Genomic DNA, 19233 nt, shown 5'->3' on the forward strand with positions numbered 1-19233 from the left:
TTTCCTTCTCAATCCCCTTTCAATGACTTTAGCGATAAAGGTACTAGCTCTGCCCTGAAAATGGATGAAAAGCTGTCTACATCCGAAATGGACGTTCTGTCCATCCTTTTTGGGACTTGAACAGCTTTTCATAGAAATATTATTCTGTGCAGTTGGACGAGAAAAACTAACATTGTTTGTTTTGCTGATTTTTTTTTTTTTTTAATTATTTTTTTTTAGCTTAAATATACATGTTTGTGATAGATTTTTATATCAGTGAACTTCTAAATCAGAGTTTGTTTGTTCTTTTTATTTTCCAAACTCTGATGCATACAGGGGAAAAAAACAGCTTCTGTGTGGCTGAGATTCAGCAATTTTTCCAGACTACTGCATTTTGAGTAGTTTTTCTTATAACTGCAGTGCTGCCTCATCATATTTTGATGCCTGGTGCTTTGGTCTAAAGAAGAGAGTAGACTGGGTTTTTGCGGACATATTCACAGGCATTGTATTTGTATTAACATATACCATTAACAGTCTTTAATCTTTTGCACAACTCCTTTGCAAGGCGAAAAAGGAAATGTACAAATCTGATGAGAGTTTCAAACACAACATTGTGCCTTCCACAGAGCAGACAAAAGGGTATCCATAAATAGGATAGGAGGAGTTGCAGAGAATATTTTGGCAGGGCTCATACTGTGGAAGATCCGAAATGACACAAAGGTAATCCTATAAAACCCCAACTGCAGGGGGGTTACTTGTCGGAGTGAGTACTCGCAAGCATTAAAGATCTTTAACCATACTGCAGTGCTGTTAGGGCTGAGCTCATTTTTAACCTTGTATGCAGGAAACATACACTGTAGTGTAGTTTGGCCTTTTCTAACTGTATGAAGTTGTGATGAAATTACAAAATCAAAAAAAAAAAGAATGAAGATGGTAATTTTTTTTATTATCCTTTTTCAAGGCAAAGTGGTAGAATTTAACATCAATAGCAAACCACAAACTGTCTTCAGTTGGATCTGCCCATTTAATTTTAATCACATCTTGAACCCTGGATTCCCTGAGAGTTTGTAAAACACTGTAGCACTCTGTTATGGATCCAACTTCTGATGTAAAAATATCTTTTTCAATTTTATATTTTTCCTGAATAGTTTGAGGCTGAAGACATGGTGGGTGAAGAGTTAGCAACAACGTTATGATAATTAATTAAAACTAAATGAAAATAAAACTAGCCAGGAACAAAACATTTTGGTTACCTAAAATGAAAACTAAAATTAAGATTATGTAATTTTGGAAAACTAAATAACTAAATAAAAAAAATATATAAGGGTAATTTTTAGTATTTGTTAATTTGGTAAAATATGATTAAGTGTTTATTGACACTTTAGGGTTCTACAAGACTGTAAATCATCTGCTTTTCAAAACGTTTTGTGTTTGTATTCTAATACCCAGATCTTGCCCCTTTAAATATACTATATATTATATTTATATATCGGTCATATCCAGTCATGACCACTATCATTAAAACAAACAAACAAACAAAAAACATTATTTCCATTTGTAGACATATATATATACTTGCTGGTATAACTCTGTTCTGGATGTCACCACTCATACATGAAAGGTTAGATATGGGCATTAAAAACAGGACAAGGATCAGATGGGGTGGAACTGGGTTGATCAGTTGTTACTGCAGGTCACTGACCAGCCTCTAGGCCTGTGTGCCTGGAGCTTTAGCAATCGATTTCACAGCGATTTCCAGCAACCACTTCCAAAAATATGTATATTCTACTGCTTATGTGTTACCTTTAGGTTCCTCAATGCCATTGTCTTGAAACAAGCTACTGAAGTGAATGGAGCATCATGTATTGATTGTTACTGATGCTGTTGAAGGTGCAGTCATTAACCCTGTCAGAGAGAAAGATTGCAATGCTTTGCCAGGCTTGAAGGAAACCAACATACGCAGCGCATCAAACTCCACTTGACTCACCTTCCAAATGATCTGTGCTTTGTGTTGATGGCAGGAGTTGTGGGTCGTTGCTTGTCATTGGACGACCTCCTTGAATGATGACGATGTCTGCTTTATTGCTCATACCTTGTGTCTCATCTACGCTGCAGTGCCCCTCTGGACGAGCGTGTTTTCCAAGTTGAATTGTTGTCATTTCAGTTTCAGCCCTGGAAAATGATGCTTGGAGTGTAATGGAACATTGCACATAAGTCACGAACAGCAAAAATGGAATATTGAAAAATGAAAGCGTCTATGTGTGTTGGGTGTCAGGTGAATCCCTGCTTCTGGAGAAATATTAGATTCCATCGTGCCAAGGAGATGGCTAACATTTTTCTGGGGAGCTTGAGGATAATGACAGGGTAAAACAGCATATCTTCCTCATTTGGATTCAGAAGAAGAGTTTGCCTATTTGTCATGAAATGCGTGCAGAATATTCAAAGTAAATTTGCTGTATGTCTCCTTTTGCAGATCATAGTATCTTGAAGATTATTGAAGGAGCACATTTGGCCTGTGTCCTGAAAAAACATCCTGCACTGGATTCTGTCCTGCACCTCTTTCCAGAGAATGTCCTTGTATCCGGGGAAGAGAACATTCCTGGACTAGTAGCTTCCCCAACAGGTAAACTTTACATCACTGAGAAATTTTAGCATCTTAAGGCCCTTTTAAATAGGACATGCTGCGCCCTGAAACCCTTTCTTTTCCTTTGCTTGCACCACCACACAATAATTGTCACTCACCCAACTTTGACTGCTACATGCTGTGACATACCTTCATGCAACCAAAAGAAATGAAGCCTAGAGCTGTTCTAAATTCAACCACACAATGTACCAAAACTGAAGAAAGAAAAGTTGATTCTGTACCTATTTGAGTTCAATAAACTTTATGACATAAGTTTACCTTTACCTTAAGGACCTCGGGAGGAAAGCAGTGTGTTGTGGAAACGACACAGTTTTCACAAGTAGGGACAGCATGTAAGCTTTCTTTTTTATCGATGTGAGATACATGTTTTGAATGACTGGGAGCAGGCGCATCTAGTACATGGCAGGGAGTACTCGCGTGTACTTAGTTATGCACTCCTCGTCAGAGTTTGTGTTAATATGTCAGCCTGCAAGAGTACAAAGCAGCATGTCAGTTAAAATACGTATGAATATTCATTGTGTGAACTACTTTAGAAAAATATTGATATGTTTTGAGATCAGCGTAAGATGAAAGCTCCCTAATGAATTGAATATCTGTAAGTCTGAGTTTTGGTTTTTACAGCTGGGTGAATTCAAATCGTTTGCCTTCAGCTTATGTGGCTGGATTGTTATTCTCATTAAGATTATTTTAAACACATTAAATCCTAATGATTGTCATGAGGCCTGTGAGCAGGAGAAGTTACTTGTTAGTCATTGTCTTGACTAATCAGCGTACTTTTGCCTTTCACTCATTTATTCAATATATGCTTCTACAGACCCCCCCACCCACTCCCAATAAGGTTGGCTGTTAATGTGGTGTGCCTTTGCCCATCTTAAAGCGTCAATTCACTTGTGAAGTACAAGACCTTATAAAATTTCAGAGAGAAGGATAAAACCCCAAACACACCACAAGCCTAGAGAGTGTTTTAGGACCATCTGGCAACCACTGGTCACAAGAGAAAAATGTGTAATCCTCATTTGGCTGGCGAGTGGTTGTTGCAGGTTGCTTGGTATTGCTAGGTGAAGTTGGTTGCACAGAAGAATATGATGCTTCATGGAAAACTCCTTTCAATTGTTTTGCTCACTAGCAAATTGCTGTGGTCACTCCTTCTGCAAGAAGGATTCCAGCTTGTCTGCAAACACTTGCTAAATAGTTGCAGAACAGTAGTGAAAGTGAAAAGTGTTACACAAACCAAAAACAGAGACCGTTAACTTTCAGAAAAAATGTTACACCTTTTGAAACATGTTAGCTTTAGTGGGAAGTTACAGCAAACATTCTTTGTTTTCACTCAACCTTTTCAACTTTTGCAGTAGTTTACAAACAAGTTGGCCTCTTCCATGTAAATGAGTGGCTGCTGCAATTTTCTAGTATCCAAAGCAATCATGAGGTTTTTGTTGTAGCACCCTCTTTGTGACCGATTTCACCTAGTAACTGCAGTAAGATTGGGGGGTTAGGCCTGGGGGACTGAGGCCTTAATAGCTTGGTTCAGTGGGAAGTAAAGGGGGCAAAAGTGAGCCTAAAGAGCATAATTGTGCAGCTACTTACCAGTTAGTAAAGTATTGTGACAGATTGAGAATTTTATTGGCTGTACCTGCACTCATGTGTACTACAGATTGTGTGTACTTGTTGCACGTTTTGTCCCCGTTCAACACCCCAGTGAGTTTAGAGTTGGAGTGATGTCACCTGAGTAATATGACATGGCTCAGTCAAAAACATTTAACATGTCATGTTTGATCTTATATTATATAGATCAACCGCTTCTCACTTTTCTCCTTCAAGCTGTCACAATAACATACGGGACATTCATCATAGTTATTCCCTTTTTTACAAACTTAGTTCCATCAGAAGTTGAAATGTCTGCAGTACTTAGAAAGTGAGTTTCTAAGGGGGAATGTAATGAAGTCTGACAGTGCAGAGCTATAATCATTGGGAGTCAGTGGGAGGTATGGTAGCAGGCTAATCCTCTTCATGTTCTGGGGCTGTGAGCAGCAGAGACCTAAGCTGCCTTTTAAGACCACAGCCACTGGCTTGATATTCACACTGCATTCAGAACAGTCCAACTCTGCGCTCCTGAGACAAGGGCTGCAATGAAATGCTCAGTGGCTGCATTACTCTTGAAGAGATTACAATCACACTGGCTATTTACTCTTTGTTGTGTCTGAAAGGGGTGATTGTGGATTCAGACTTTCTTACCTCGTCTGTTTGCTGCAGTGCTTTCTTCATTCAGTTCGATTCAATTAACGCCAAGTATCCAAAAGGAAACTGTTTTGGTCGGGTTTTTCTGACAGAAGCTTTTCAGTCTTTCTCTGGTTTCAATATTCCAGTGACTGGGATTAGAAAGCTTTCCACAAAGTATTAAAGAAATGGATGTACTAAAAAAGGACTGAATTTCCTGATCCAGCTCATGGACACGCCTATGACAAAGAAGGGAATATGATAATCAATAATACAATCAAGTTTAGCAGTTCTGTTACATTACATAACATATCTGCATTCCCTATTCTTTCACTAACTACTACAAAACCTGAATGGGAATATATCTATCTATCTATCTATCTATCTATCTATCTATCTATCTATCTATCTATCTATCTATCTATCTAGCTAGCTAGCTAGCTTAATTATGACCTCTTATTTCAAGTCAGTTACAGACATGCAATACAGGGCTGAAGGAACATTGTGTTGATGTATACCAGGGATAGTGTGTTAGATGCCAAATATATTTCTATGTGATTTGAAAATTCTCAATATCTCAGAAAATGATGGCTATCCATCTTCCACAAGCAGCCAAAATCTGTCTGTTAAGATGTTAGCCAGCTTAGATTCAATTGTCTTAGACCGTGTAGAGGGGCGAGATATAGCAGCATGTCTTTGAGCTCTTTTTAATATGTCAAACCAGGACAGAAACCTTTCTGTTGCTGTCCTGGCAGTCACTATTTTCCTGACTGCTGAGCTACTGAAAAATTCCCTTGCTTGGAAGTGTGTTATATTACTTGCTGATAAGTACATATTTACCACTTTCATGCTTTTAAGTCCTCAGTTTGTTCTATATGATGTGTTTTAAGTCCTGTATATGCAGTTGTGGTCAGACATTTACAGACTCATCATGGACATGAATATCATGATAATTTTGTGTTTTTAAAAATGTCTTTTCCCACGATATAATAATTGTACAGCATGAATGAGTCTCATGAAAAACAAAAAATGGTTGCATGAGTTTGAATATATTTTGTATTTTCTATAATGCACACAGGGTTAAAATTATACATACAGACTCAAATACTTATATAGACTCCCCCTAATATTTGGTTAAGTGCCCTTTAGCATGTCGTGCCTCAAACAGACAGTTCAAAGAAATCATTCAAGGCCTCAAATACAAATGTCATTCATGCCCAGGATTAGTGTATGTAAACCTCTGACCATAACTGCAGTGTATAATGTAGATCCTTTAAATGTTCCATATTGTTTTTAAATGTAAGAAGAAATAATTCAGTACAGCAATTTTATGGGGTTAAATATCTTGCTCAAGGACATATTGGCATGTGGACTGAAGGAGCTGATAGAACTTTTGATTAGTGGACAGCTGGCTCTAAATTCTGAGCTGCAGCTGCACAACTGACCAACTGACTCACTCGCTGATTGTCGCTCTTTCCTGTCAGGCGCTTTGGTCGGAATCAATTTCTATGAAAGCTGGAATTTTCAGACTGTCTTTTTCAGCTCATCAATCTTGACAGCTGTAATTCTCAGCTGACATCAGGAGACACTGAACCTTCCAAATGTTATGAAATTCTTTTTCCTTGATGGCTGTAAGGTAGCTTACGTGATGCTTCAGAAACTACTGCAAATTAAACTGGACTACAAAGACACTTAGCACATATAGGCCCATATTTCTATCTGTAGTTTGTAGTTGTAGTTTACTTGGTTCTGTTATGGGACCTTCTTCAGTTTCCACATGCACACATGAGCCTAAAGGTGGGGATAACACATCTCTCTGGCTCTTCCTGTGCATACATTGAAAGCCAGAGGCAGCAAGACGGCAGGCACAGAACAGAGAATGTATCAAGAACAACAGATGTGGATTAGGTGCGATAAAGCATGAATACAGAAACTAGGGTGGAGGTGGATCGCAAAGCAGCTTGCAGATATCCTGATTTGGATTTTAGAAAGGTGTCAACAGAGTCATCAGCTGATGCGGCACTGAGATTGGCTGATCTGCCAGGATTGCAGATAATGTTTTGTCCTTAATTTATGTGAAGAGAATTTTAATAAATCTTTCATAAAACTGAAAAAATCCAGAATAAGCTTGTTGCACATATCATTCACTTTTATATATTAAACACAGAGTATACACACAGTGATTCTGCTTTTTTAAGCTGTGCATTTTCATTTGAAATCAGTCTTTCATGTTTCTCGAACTTCTACAATGCCATTTTCTGGGGATGATGGAAAATTAATTTTACAAATGGGTCATGAAGAAACTGTACTGAAATGTATTTCAGAACTTGTAGCTTGCATGTATTACACTAGATGGTGTTTTCTCCTCCACAGTAGTCCAAATGGAACAGACATTTTCTGAGCGGAAAACACATTTAACAGAGCAGGGAAGAAATCAATTTAGTCTAGGAAAGCACTCTAAATATGACTGAGGAAAATCGTGTAAATATTGAGGCGTGTGTGTCAGTTGATGTTATGTTCACGCTGTCATCAGGAGATGCTCTGCTGAAGCCTCAGACGCTCAAAACGCTGCCCTTCACCCTGAACAGACTTACCATCTCCCTTCAGCCGTCCCTGGAGAAGTTCGAGAGCCAGCTGCTGCAGCTGATCAATGCTGACTGCCAGAACACAGTAAGGCCAAGCTTTCATAACACACACACAGTCTTGATAGTTTATGCAGATGACACATCAGGGATGGTTACATGACTGTTTTTCATAAAATACACAGATCCGTGTCTCATCTTCTTTAAAGTCCATATTCTCATGCGGAGCTCTGCAGTTGGAAGCATTTAAATTGCTACTGCAGTCAAAAACGATATTCCATTGATGAAAACTCACTTCCAGATATACTGGCAAAGTGTCATTTCGAACTATATACACTCATAAAGCATGTCTTTTCCTCATCTTACATCCTATTTCCCTTAAATGCACAGTATATGCGGTGCTTACTTGGGAAAAGCAAATCGCCTTACGGTTCCCTTTTATGAAGATACATGTACGATGCATACGTACAGTCCTGATATCATTCTTGTGAGGTGGCCATTCACCAATCTCCTCAAATTAAAGATGACCAGGATGGCCTTGACATACCTCTGCCAAGATTATTTTCTCCGGCCTACTTTCCTTTATCTCACTTTCCGTTTCTTTAGTGTGCGAGCCAGAGCCCTTTTACAGCTGCCACTGCAATTTAAGCCACATCACCTCCCAAACTAAATGGAGCTTATCTATCCTCTTTCCTTTTTTTCTTGTCTGTGGAAACCCAGATGGTTAACCGTATTTGACAGGTGCAGCTTTGGACTAGCAATTATATGTACAATGGCTTCGCACAGGCCCTATCTGTTCACTTCAGCCTAAGTGAGATGTGTCTCCAGTAAGGATGGGAATTGATATGACAACACTGTCACTCCATATCTCTCTCCGCCTGCTCTTTGATACTGCTGGGCTTAATCCCCAAACTCAAACACAGGGGCCTAAAGGAGTGTAGATTTGATTAAGTGGAGCAAATAGTAGGAGCTGTTGTAAGTGTGTCTGTGATGGAATAACCAAAATTCTTCAAGAAGGCAGATCTTGTCAATCGTAGCCATCTTGAAAACACTATGGGTTTTTATCTAGGGAGTTATTTTCTATCTTTTTTAAGAATTCAGTCGTGTGTAAAACTGCATGTATAGAACAAGGTTAGGGTAGTCAACAGAACTGAAAAACTCAGTGTTGGTAAAATCTATGGACACAAACAGGACAAATGTTTGGTCTATTGTATTTCTTGTACTGTTATTGACTTTCTAAATCTTAAAAGCTGACAAGTGCCATCAATAGCCAAAATTAAAACTAAAATCAAAACAAAACCAATCTGAAAACTAAAAGAAACTAAACTGAATTTTAAACCAAAAACAAATGAAAATAACAGTACTTATCAATCAAATCTGATTAGAAATGGCCTAAAACATTTGCTGACTTTTTCCAGTGCAGGGAAGTTGTACTTTTAATCCAGAGTTGCATTATAATGTTAATGTTAAATAATCAGTATCTTATTCATTCCATGTAATAGCCTAACTAAGATGAAAAAATCTCTTTTCATAAGTTACCTGGCCAAGAGGACAGCAGATTATTAGCAAAAGAAATCGCACAAATGCAACTCTCACACAGCACAAACAAATAAACACAACATCCACATCATATGCAGTAATATGTCATAAAAAAGTAAAAATTCAAGAGCAATCTCACTGAAAAAGGGAACAATATAAACTTTTTGCAAATCCTCCCGCAGTAATGTGTTACGACAAGTTCAGGTCCCCGTGTAGATTACTCCAGAAACAATGGGACAGCATAATTTAAAAGACATTTTGCACAATTTCTGTTCTGACACTGGGGACCAACATCTGTATAACAGCGTGAAAACAAAGGTCCAAACTCATTATGGTTTTTACACATGCGTGTACTGTGACAAGGACAAGCCAACACAAACAAAATTTTTTATAAACAACCGGTGGAAAAATGTTCAGACATACAGACATGGCCACTTAACAGCAGCATAGGAAGAACAGTGAAGCATATAAATTTCACAACACGTTCTCATCCCATCGTGTAAAATACCGACGATTGTGACAAATCGTTGCTATGTTACGCATTGTTAATGATAATGCTCCTTTAGGTGCTGGTCTGGTGCATTCATAGCAGGACACTGTAATTCAATAATGACAAAAAATATGGCAGAAATCAAGTGTTTTTCTCATTTTGAGTGAGAACTAGATGTTTATTTTTTATACCATAAAAAGGTGGTTTATAGTTGTTAGATACCAGCACAGAGTTGACAGCAAGTATAAATATTGGTCTATTTTTTTACGTAGAAGTTGTATTCCTTTTGGATAGAACTGTGTAGAATCTCGATAATAAAAAAGTAAACCTGATGTGAGCATGCAAAAGAGCCACAGAAGAATAAATATTTTATTTATTCATTTATTTTTTGGACTGCCTTATAATTTGATGGTGGTTCTTATCCTCAGTAGTCTTGTTGTAAACTTGACCAAAGGTACAAGGTACAAAACCTACTGCCAGCACAACAGTCAGCATGTGATGATGGAAGATTGAAGAGAATGCTAGTGGAGCTAAGGACCTGTAATTTCACAAGGTTTTACATACACTTGTATATGCAGGTCATGCAGCCCTAAACCTCCCTTTAGAAAATTATTGATTGATCTGTACAGTCAAACAGTCAGTTAGGATTTTGTCTCCACTACTTTTGCATTAATGATTTCAGTAAAAACTGAAAAAAAGACTAACCCAGTTTTTTTTTTCTTCCAAATAGGCCTATTCCCTTTGGCACTTCAATCATTAAGCATTTACAGGCAGCTCTGTCCTTTTTATGTTTTGTCCCCTTTCTCGTTTCCAAGGATATTTCTTGTATTTCAATCCAGTTTTTGTTGCATGCACACAGTTTGAAATTATTTCTGTATATTTTATTTCCGTACCTAAGTGTAAATATGGGAAAGTAGACTACAACTTTTACTCTGTGAGCAAAGTGTCATGCTAGCATGAATAATTTTCTCATATTGGCGTTCACACTTTTTTTTCCCTCCTTGGTGAGATGTTCTTTGCAGGTCCTCATAACCAGCCTATGTTGCGTAGATGAGTTAAATGTTCCAGACTTTTATAACTTCAGCGATATGACGACATTCTCACGTCTGCGAGAGGTGTTAATACATGCAGAAGTCAGCTTGATTGCAGGTTTTAATTAAAGCGTGTGTGCATGTGTGTGTGTGTGTGACAGAGAGAGAGTGAGTGAGAAAGACAGACAGACAAAGAGAAAGGGTGTGTGTGTGATCTGTGTGTGACCTTTAAAGTGTGACTCCAGCTGGATTGTCATCAAGCTGTCTCTGAAGTGATGCTGACACCTCACACGCCAACTCAGTTTTACCGTTGTGTCTGTGTGTGTGTGAGAGAGTGAATGTGTGTGACTCCATGCTAGCGTGCTTAAATGATACTGAGGCAGGAATGGAATAGCAAAAATGAAGAGGAATGGGGAAGCAGATGAATGTACAGTAGAGCATGAGACAAAATCCTTATACTGGCTGCTTGTCTAACATATCGTCTTCACTTAATCTCCCCATAAGTATTGCTATTTTTAGCTCAATAAACTATCCCAGTGTTGCTTCTTTCTACAGTCCACTTTTCCATATATTATACAGCCTGTGCCCTAGTTGATGTGCTTTTTCATGTGGACTAGTGTAGCTACTTTACTTTTATATAACAGTTTAATGAGCACAAGATTAATTTAAATTGCAGTCTTGGACCTGTTCAAACACACCCTGACCCCCTGTTTAAAAAAAAAAGAGAGAGAGAAAAAAAATTAACACTACTCTTCAGAGATGCTTGAATTTGTCTACATTCCCCAAAGCCAAAGCCAAAGGCTTACACCTCCAATGACCTGTAGCACCCGCTCACCTATATCTTCAATAAAACCTATTGCGCTTGATGAAAGGGCCTGAGATCTTGTCAGAATGTATGTAACATTTTAGCTTGTGATCAAAAGAGCAGAGAGAACAGAAGATGATGAAGAGGAGGAGAAGAGCAGGGGAGGACCAATGACGCGCCGCAAGCAGAACAAAACGCCTTAGGCTGATCTAATGAACGGAGAAAGACTGTGGCAACAAAGCTCGGGGAAGTTTTCATTTGTCCTAAAAGAAGAAAATTCACTCAAAGTAGGACTGCCCCTGTGGACGCGGTAGTATTTAAAAAAAAAAAAGAAAAAAAGAAGAAGCATTTTTTGTTTGAACATTTCTGAACAAGAGCAGCGTTTTTGCACATTGTTCTCCAAGGAAACCCAGTTTGACTGCAGGCCACTTACCCATGTAACTGATGCAGTGCAAAAGAACAGGATTTAATGTAGTTGGTGAGCATTAAATATTCATGGGATCCAGGTCTTCGTAGTGATTGACGATCCAATCATTAGAGGAGATAGACTGCAACTGATTATAGACACTGTAAGTCAGACAAGACAAGAAATGCACAGCTGTTGAATCAGGAAAGAGATAAACTTTAAACATCATCAAGACATTATTATTTAATTGATTTTCAACTGATTTTTTTCTCTCTGTCATGAATTATTTTGTAAAATCCCTTTTGAGTGTCTTTGAACACTGTTTCAGATGACATGCAATACCATACAATACAATAAAGCGCTCCTGAAAAACAAAAATTCTGCAAAAAGACTGATTTCACTCTTTCACCTGCATTTAAAAGGTCTGTAAACATGCAAGGAAAATCATTCTAATATATATATATATATATATATATATATATATATATATATATATATATATATATATATATATATATATATATATATATATGTGTGTATTTTTTTTTACAAAACAATGTATTGCATTTTAATTTTTTAAGTATTAGTTTTATAGAATTTGAATAGCCAGTATGGAAATGTAAAATAAACTGAGTCCAGATAGAGAAATTAAAGTGTTACATTCTGTGGTCATTTATTGATTACATGCTGCCAAGCCTCCAGTAAGGACTGTAAATGGGACTATGTAAATTCCAGAAAATCCATTTTAGTGAGCACAGATGTCACTTAAAGATAGTTGACCAGTGTGAGTCAGATATGTGTCAAAACTGCTGACTGTGACACTGTAAGATAAACTATTCAGAAATTGGAATACGAGAATCAAATGTCATTTATCGATGACATGCCACTAAGCCTGCTTTATGCACTGTCACTGCAGAGCTGTTGTTGCAGGAAGAGTTGCTACTGCTGATTATCATTTCAATAGGGATTATCATTTCACTCACCTCATGCTGGCTGTTTCATGACTGTAATGCTGAAGAAACATTTTTAATTTTTATTAAAACGGCGATTATGTGAAATTACGTTTTTTTGTTTTGTTTTGTTTTTTAGCAACCTTATAATTTTTTAATTCTAGAAATCACCTTACATTTTAGGAAGTATAGAAGTAACCTGATGGTTCAGATCCATTTTGATACAGCTATCTAAATATCATTTAGCCCTTGTGTCTCATTATTGCTCATCACCTTAAGCCTCAGTTACACAGGCCTACAGACTGGCTGGTGACCCCCTGGTGGCTAGGCAGAAATTTATATTCTCTGACTGGCTGGTGAGTGGTTGCTGGATGTGACCGGTAGCAAAGAGAACAAACACATCCTCACTACAGATATGGTTGTCTGTATTGTGTATAGAAGATGTGAACTTGTCTGCAAACGCTCACTGACTATCTCCTGAGCTGTAGTGAAACCAGAAAAAGTGCGACACAAACCCGGAATGTGTATATATATGTATGTATAAATGTCAAAGTGCAACTTGTCTTACCCATTAAAGCAACATTTTCCAAAAGGCACAACTTTTACTTTAACCTCCAAAGACTTGCTGTCCACATATGGGGACATCACATTTTGGGCTGTCCACAATACTAAGTTTTACTGTTTCAATGAGCCATATTGCTCAAAGGGACACAATCGGCACTGAAGGAACAATGGGCTGGGAGGTCCATTGTTCCTTCAGTGTGCTGATTTCAGTCATTATGCAAATGTACTGTTTATAGGATATAAGAAACCTGCAGTCAGCTGACACTGAAGAAGTCACTTGGATGAGTGACGAAACGTTTCTCCCACTGAAAACGCTACGTCCAGATGAACAGAATCAACCTTTGGAGATTTACTTACCTGGATGATTGAGAATGCATCAAGACACATGAGGGTTATCGTTGCAGCACCACATACCTCTACCTGAGTCTTTTTTTTTATCTAGCAAGAGCCAGCAACCGTCTGCAACAACTCGCAACCTGGTTGCGGAATACGCATTTTCCCCTAGTGATGGATGGTTACCATGGGGTGTCACTGACTGGTCTCTAAGGCTGTGTGACTGGGGCTTAGGAATTAACGAGAGTAATGGGCAGCAGCCTCAGCAATTACTCAAATGTTTAGGGAATATTCGTTTTTACCGAGCAGTTGCCATGTGACCCACCAGTCTTTTTAGGCCTGTGTGACTGGGGTCTAAGTGGTGTTAAAAGGGTTCCGCATAATCTTCTAACAGCTAGGGCCTTATGTGAGCTATAAATCACAGACAAATAACACACAGACATTTCATAACCAAAACAAATTTCCTTTTTGTGTTTGTCACCAAATCAACTAAAAATGCCAAAACTCACAATGTATTAATTCTTCTGTGTTGCATGAGCAGCCAAATCCTCGTTTTTAATTTTGTAAAATGAAGCTCTATGGTGCGACACTACTTAAGCACATATATTGAACACACAGTTACACAGATGTTCCTTTGGTACTGTTAATACTGAGGTTAAAATTGTCCCTAACAAATTTCAAAGAAAATTCAGAATTGTGACTCATTTAAAAAAACAAAAACCCAGTTGTCTACAATATAAATAATTAGGCTTGGATCTGAGTACTACAGAGAGATTAGGGTTGAAAAATAACATGAAATGGACTTTTTCTTCCTGGCGTGTGTTGTCAGTGAGAAACAGCCTTATCCTTTAAAGTTATGATATGATATCACATATTTGTGTGCTGTTGGTGCTCATAGTTGGACCCAGCATTAAGGGGTTCCTTCCAAGTGGGACCAACTGTGAGACAACATAATGTGATCATGATGGTGTAGAACTCCATGTGCTGTGGTTGAAAGTGTTACGCTACGCTTAGGGACAAATGGAATGAAATGGGGAGGGGAACGGAAAGGGAGCAGTATGAGTGTGTGTTTGACTCAATATTTTTGGTTGGTGAATTATGGAAGTGTTTCAGCGGTCGGGCAACAGTGATTTATCGGTGGAAGCTCTGTGCCAGTTAAAATTTGTTAAGGAGTAGGGGAGTGGGAGGATGAGAGCAGCATGCTAATGATGCTGCTACTGTTTCTTGCCACGAATGACTCACCCTCAATATGGGGGAGCTAACATCCACTGCGTGGGTAGGAGCACATACTCACTCGCTCACTCACTCACTTGCTCACTCACTCACTCACTCACTGTCTTGATATGGGTGAAAATGAACACAGGTCATGAATGCATTTGACTTAAAGGTGTGTGAAGCTTGATCTGCCTATATTACATGACTCTTTCAAAAAACAAAACAAAGGTTTCTATTGTAGGTGTGTGCCCTGATTGCACAGATCAAACAGGTTAAAACATGAAAAAAAAAAAGATAAATTACCAGCTCGCATCTTCTCCCTGGCTATGTGAGAAGTGTATGATCATAAAAGCTCAGAAGCGTTTCCCTTTGTTTGCCGGTTTTCAAAGGTAAGAGAAATATGCTGGAGTTGTATAACTGACTTGGTAATTGGCTTATACAAAACTCTTGTGGGACATAATTTCAACTGCTTTTTTTCTCTCACACTCTCTTGCCATTTCTCTTTCACACACTCACACACGCCCCTTGAGATGACAGTTGCCATCTGTAGAGTTATTATTACCTGTTACAACAGCCTACACATTGATTTCACAAAGTACTGACATGAAAACTTACTGATTAATAGCTGACAGCTTTTAATGGTGCCTTGCAGAAAAAAAAAAACCTCAGAAGCATCAGGGAAAAAAATCTGCAAAAGCTATAAAGGTGGTTTTGCTTTTAATTATTTTGTCCTGAAACCAGTAAAGAACCATTTTCCTGTTATTTTTCTGTATTCATGAGGAATATATATATAGATGGAGGAAAATATCAAATAACAAACAATCGCAATATTCTTGGCCAATCTGAAACCTGCTAATTACAGTATTTGTCACGTAATATATTTTTCTTAAACTTTTCTTTAATCGAAATTTAAAGTTGTAGTAATAATGAAACATAGACCATTAATTATCTTTTATATTTTATCTAAATCGGTACCAGGTTACATTTCAATAAAAAGTGCTCCTAGTTTCTGGACAGAACTGTTATATACAAATAAAAATCAGTTAATTGCATTATACTTGATTGAAAATATTCCAAGTCTCCTTTTTGCAAAACCCAACAAGCATTTCTTACATTTGTGGTCATCTGTCCTCAGTTAAAAAACAAAACAACACACATCTTTTCTTAAGCATGTAATCGTAGAGTAACCATTACAGAAACATTGAGGCCTACAGTTAATAAGTTTTGTTCTTTTGTTGTGTTTTATTTAGTTAAGTTTTGTTCTGTTTTTGCTACCTTAAGGCACTGTAAACCTACACCTTTTTAATGTTTCTTCATTTTCTGTGTTAAGCTGATTGAGTTTTATGTAATGAAATCTGCTTTATAAAAACAATTGTCATTATCATAAAACTATTAAAAAAAATTATAGGACTATAGTCTGAAAGGCAAATGATGGTCGTTCCTGCACTTTTGACAGGTTTTTAAATTCTCCCATTTTATCAAAGTTCTGGGAGGTATCCTTTTGTACAGGCATGATGCAAGAGTTTCATTACAGTACTGAGATGGGTCAAGTATGAATGCGTTAGGAGTTAGATGTAAAGTATAATTTTTCAATGTGCAGAGTACATTTATTGAAAAGCTATTTGTTAACCCAAACTACAATATTGTCCCTTTACCTAACCAAATAGATTTTAGTGCCTAAACCTTAAAAACAAGATAAAGTGACTAAAACAAAGCCCCAAATGGAATAAGAACCAAACTGGCTTCTGGCAAACATAAGGGGTGTTCACATAGGAAGTGAGTACGCATGCAACAATTGCTGATGGCTGGCCGGTAGTGGACTTTCCAGGCTCCGGTTGCCTATATGGCCCTCTAATGTGCTCACCATTCGGCCATGTCAATGAATGGTATCCTTCGGTCAGAGTAGTAGTCACTTTGATTGGTCGCAACATTTTGAAAAGTTTAATTTCGCATCGCCAGCTGTTACTTCACGTGTAGTTCTCTGAAGTCACCAAATGTTATTGACTTTCTGAATGCCACACGTTCCAACACCCAAATAATTCCTCTGAATTTGTTGTGTGAAGTGGATTAGTTCACCGCCTCCTAACAGTAACCTTCTGAATACCATTGTGATGCTGATAGCATCTGAGCTAAAAGTCAGTATTTCACATTTTGGGATGAGAATGCGTTGGCTGGTCCCCCCAAATAATCATTCAGTTTAGGTTTTGCCTATTTGCTACACTTTCAGTTGAGTAAACTGAGTAATTAAACCTCCCCATACTTTAAGTTCCCATTTGTTTGTTTTTTTCACTAACACACAAACAAGCAGCTGCATTTACTTCAGATAGTCAGTGTAAGATAAAGTGGATGATTGGGAATGAGGAGGACTATTATTAATTGTATTGTCAAGATAAGTAAGAAAAGATGTAATTAGTGTTTGAGTCATAGAGTCATTAAAAATATTTTCCCAGTTATATATTTCAGCTGGCCTCTGCTTTGGCACCTCAGTCACATGAAAATGAAGGCATTTGCCTCTAAGTGAGACGATGATTATATTTAATGGCTTTATTATTAAAGTTCAGCCCAGGAAAGTGCCAGGAAAAAGACTTTCTGAAACCACATTCTTGTTCACTCATTACTAGTTGCACAATTAACATTAACTTTATATTATTAGAAAATAGAGGTGCTGGAGACATTGATTTTGGGAATGCTGATGATGATAACAAGCTGAGTGAATGGCGTTGTGGCATTATTTTTTTTTTTAAAGCTAAAAGTACACTGCACACTAGGCTGCTCATCTGTACTGTTGTTTGGATTTTTGAGCATTTGCATAAATATCAATGTATGAGTGAGAAACTTGATCAAAATATGTAAATACGGCATAGAAGAAGTGACTTTCAGCTGCACTCTTATTCGCAAGAGGTCACTACAGCAGGTAGCTCCAACAGGGAATGTTATTGCCCCCAGCCTTAAAGTGTTAGTAAACTATACCAGAGTTGCTTGTCAAATGGATGAACAGTCTGAAACTTCCTCCACTCATTACTGGCATCATAATGTGTGTAACTTTCTACACTGAACATTCACACCCACATCCTACAGTTACTGGCCAGGTGTGTGGAGCTGAGAAAGTGCCATCTGCTTCTCTCCAGGTTTCATTTTCGCTCTTTACATAGCTCTTTCTGACACTTTCACTGTCATAACTAATGATGGCTTCCAAAGACTGTCACAAAATGTGTGCTGTTAGCTTCAAATGATTATCACTGTGCACCTCTGTAATGACAGCAGGTTTTGAGTGATATAACATGGTTGGATAATAAGTAATGTGAACTTGAATACCTTTACCTTTAGGTTTGTTTGGTAGTAGATTTTCAGACTCATGCCAGGAATGTCTATTAGGCTTCATCTTAATATAGTTTGCATAACTGACTTGTATTGATGTGGTTTTCAGTCAGTTTAAGGTTTAATGCACTATGTTGCTGAAAGTAATCACTTTGCTTTGCTATATGCTGTCACACGCATTTCACACAAACTTGAGTGACATCCCATTGTTAATCCATGGAGTTTGACATGATGTTGGGCTATGATGGCTTCAGTTATTCTAGGAAGGTTAAGGGTGGTTTATGGGATTTTTTTGACCTTTCTTTCAGAAGCACATTTGTGAGGTCACACACTGATGTTGGACAAGAAAGTCGCAGTCTGTATGCTAATTCATCATAAAGGTGTTACGTCAGGTTGAGGTTAGGACTCTGTGCAGGCCAGTCAGCTTCTTCCACACCACACTCGCTCACTGTCTTTATGGACCTTGCTTTCTGCACTTTTGTACAGTCATGTTATAACAGGAAGGGGCCATCCCCAAACTGTTACCACAAAGTTGGAAGGATAAAATTATCCATTATGTCTTGGTATGCTGAAGCATTCAGCATTCCTTACACTGGAACTTAAGGGCCGAGCCCGACTTTTAAAAAACAACCTCACGTCATAATCCCCACTCCACCAAACTTTACAATTGGCACAATACATTCAGACAAGTACCCTTCCCCTGGCAACTGCCAAACCCAGACTCATCCATCAGATTGCAAGACGGAGAAGCGTGACTCGTCACTCCAGAAAACACATCTCAACTACTCTAGAATCCAGTGACGGCGTGCTTTACACTACTGGCGGCACAAAAGGCTTGGATGCAGCTTGGATTGCACTTAAATGCAGCTGCTTGGCCATGAAAACCCATTCCACGAAACTTTCTATGTGCTGTTCTTGAGCTAATCTGGAGCCACATGAAATTTGGAGATCTGTAGTGACTGACTCTGCAGAAAGTTGGCAACATCTGCGCATTATGCACTTCAGCATTCAGTGACTCAGTTTTGTGATTTTACATAGCCATTTCATGGCTGAGTTGCTGTTATTCCCAATCACTTCCACTTTGTTATAACCCCACTAACAGTTGACTGTTGACCAGACTTCATGCACATGTGGCATCCTATTGCGGTACCACCCTGGAATTC

At 38.1% G+C, this 19233-nt stretch overlaps 1 protein-coding gene across 2 annotated transcripts in view; it reads left to right on the forward strand.

Moving 5' to 3' along the window:
- Window positions 1-19233, forward strand: part of LOC134617980 (nephrocystin-4-like) — a 178562-nt gene that overhangs the window by 40460 nt on the left and 118869 nt on the right. For both annotated transcript variants that reach the window (XM_063463095.1, XM_063463094.1), the window contains exons 5-6: window positions 2453-2602; window positions 7371-7507. In XM_063463095.1, coding sequence (XP_063319165.1) covers window positions 2453-2602; window positions 7371-7507 — 287 coding nt within the window. The remainder of the gene's footprint in view (window positions 1-2452; window positions 2603-7370; window positions 7508-19233) is intronic.

This window comes from Pelmatolapia mariae, linkage group LG20 (assembly GCF_036321145.2).
Source record: "Pelmatolapia mariae isolate MD_Pm_ZW linkage group LG20, Pm_UMD_F_2, whole genome shotgun sequence".
NCBI classification, from domain to species: domain Eukaryota; kingdom Metazoa; phylum Chordata; class Actinopteri; order Cichliformes; family Cichlidae; genus Pelmatolapia; species Pelmatolapia mariae.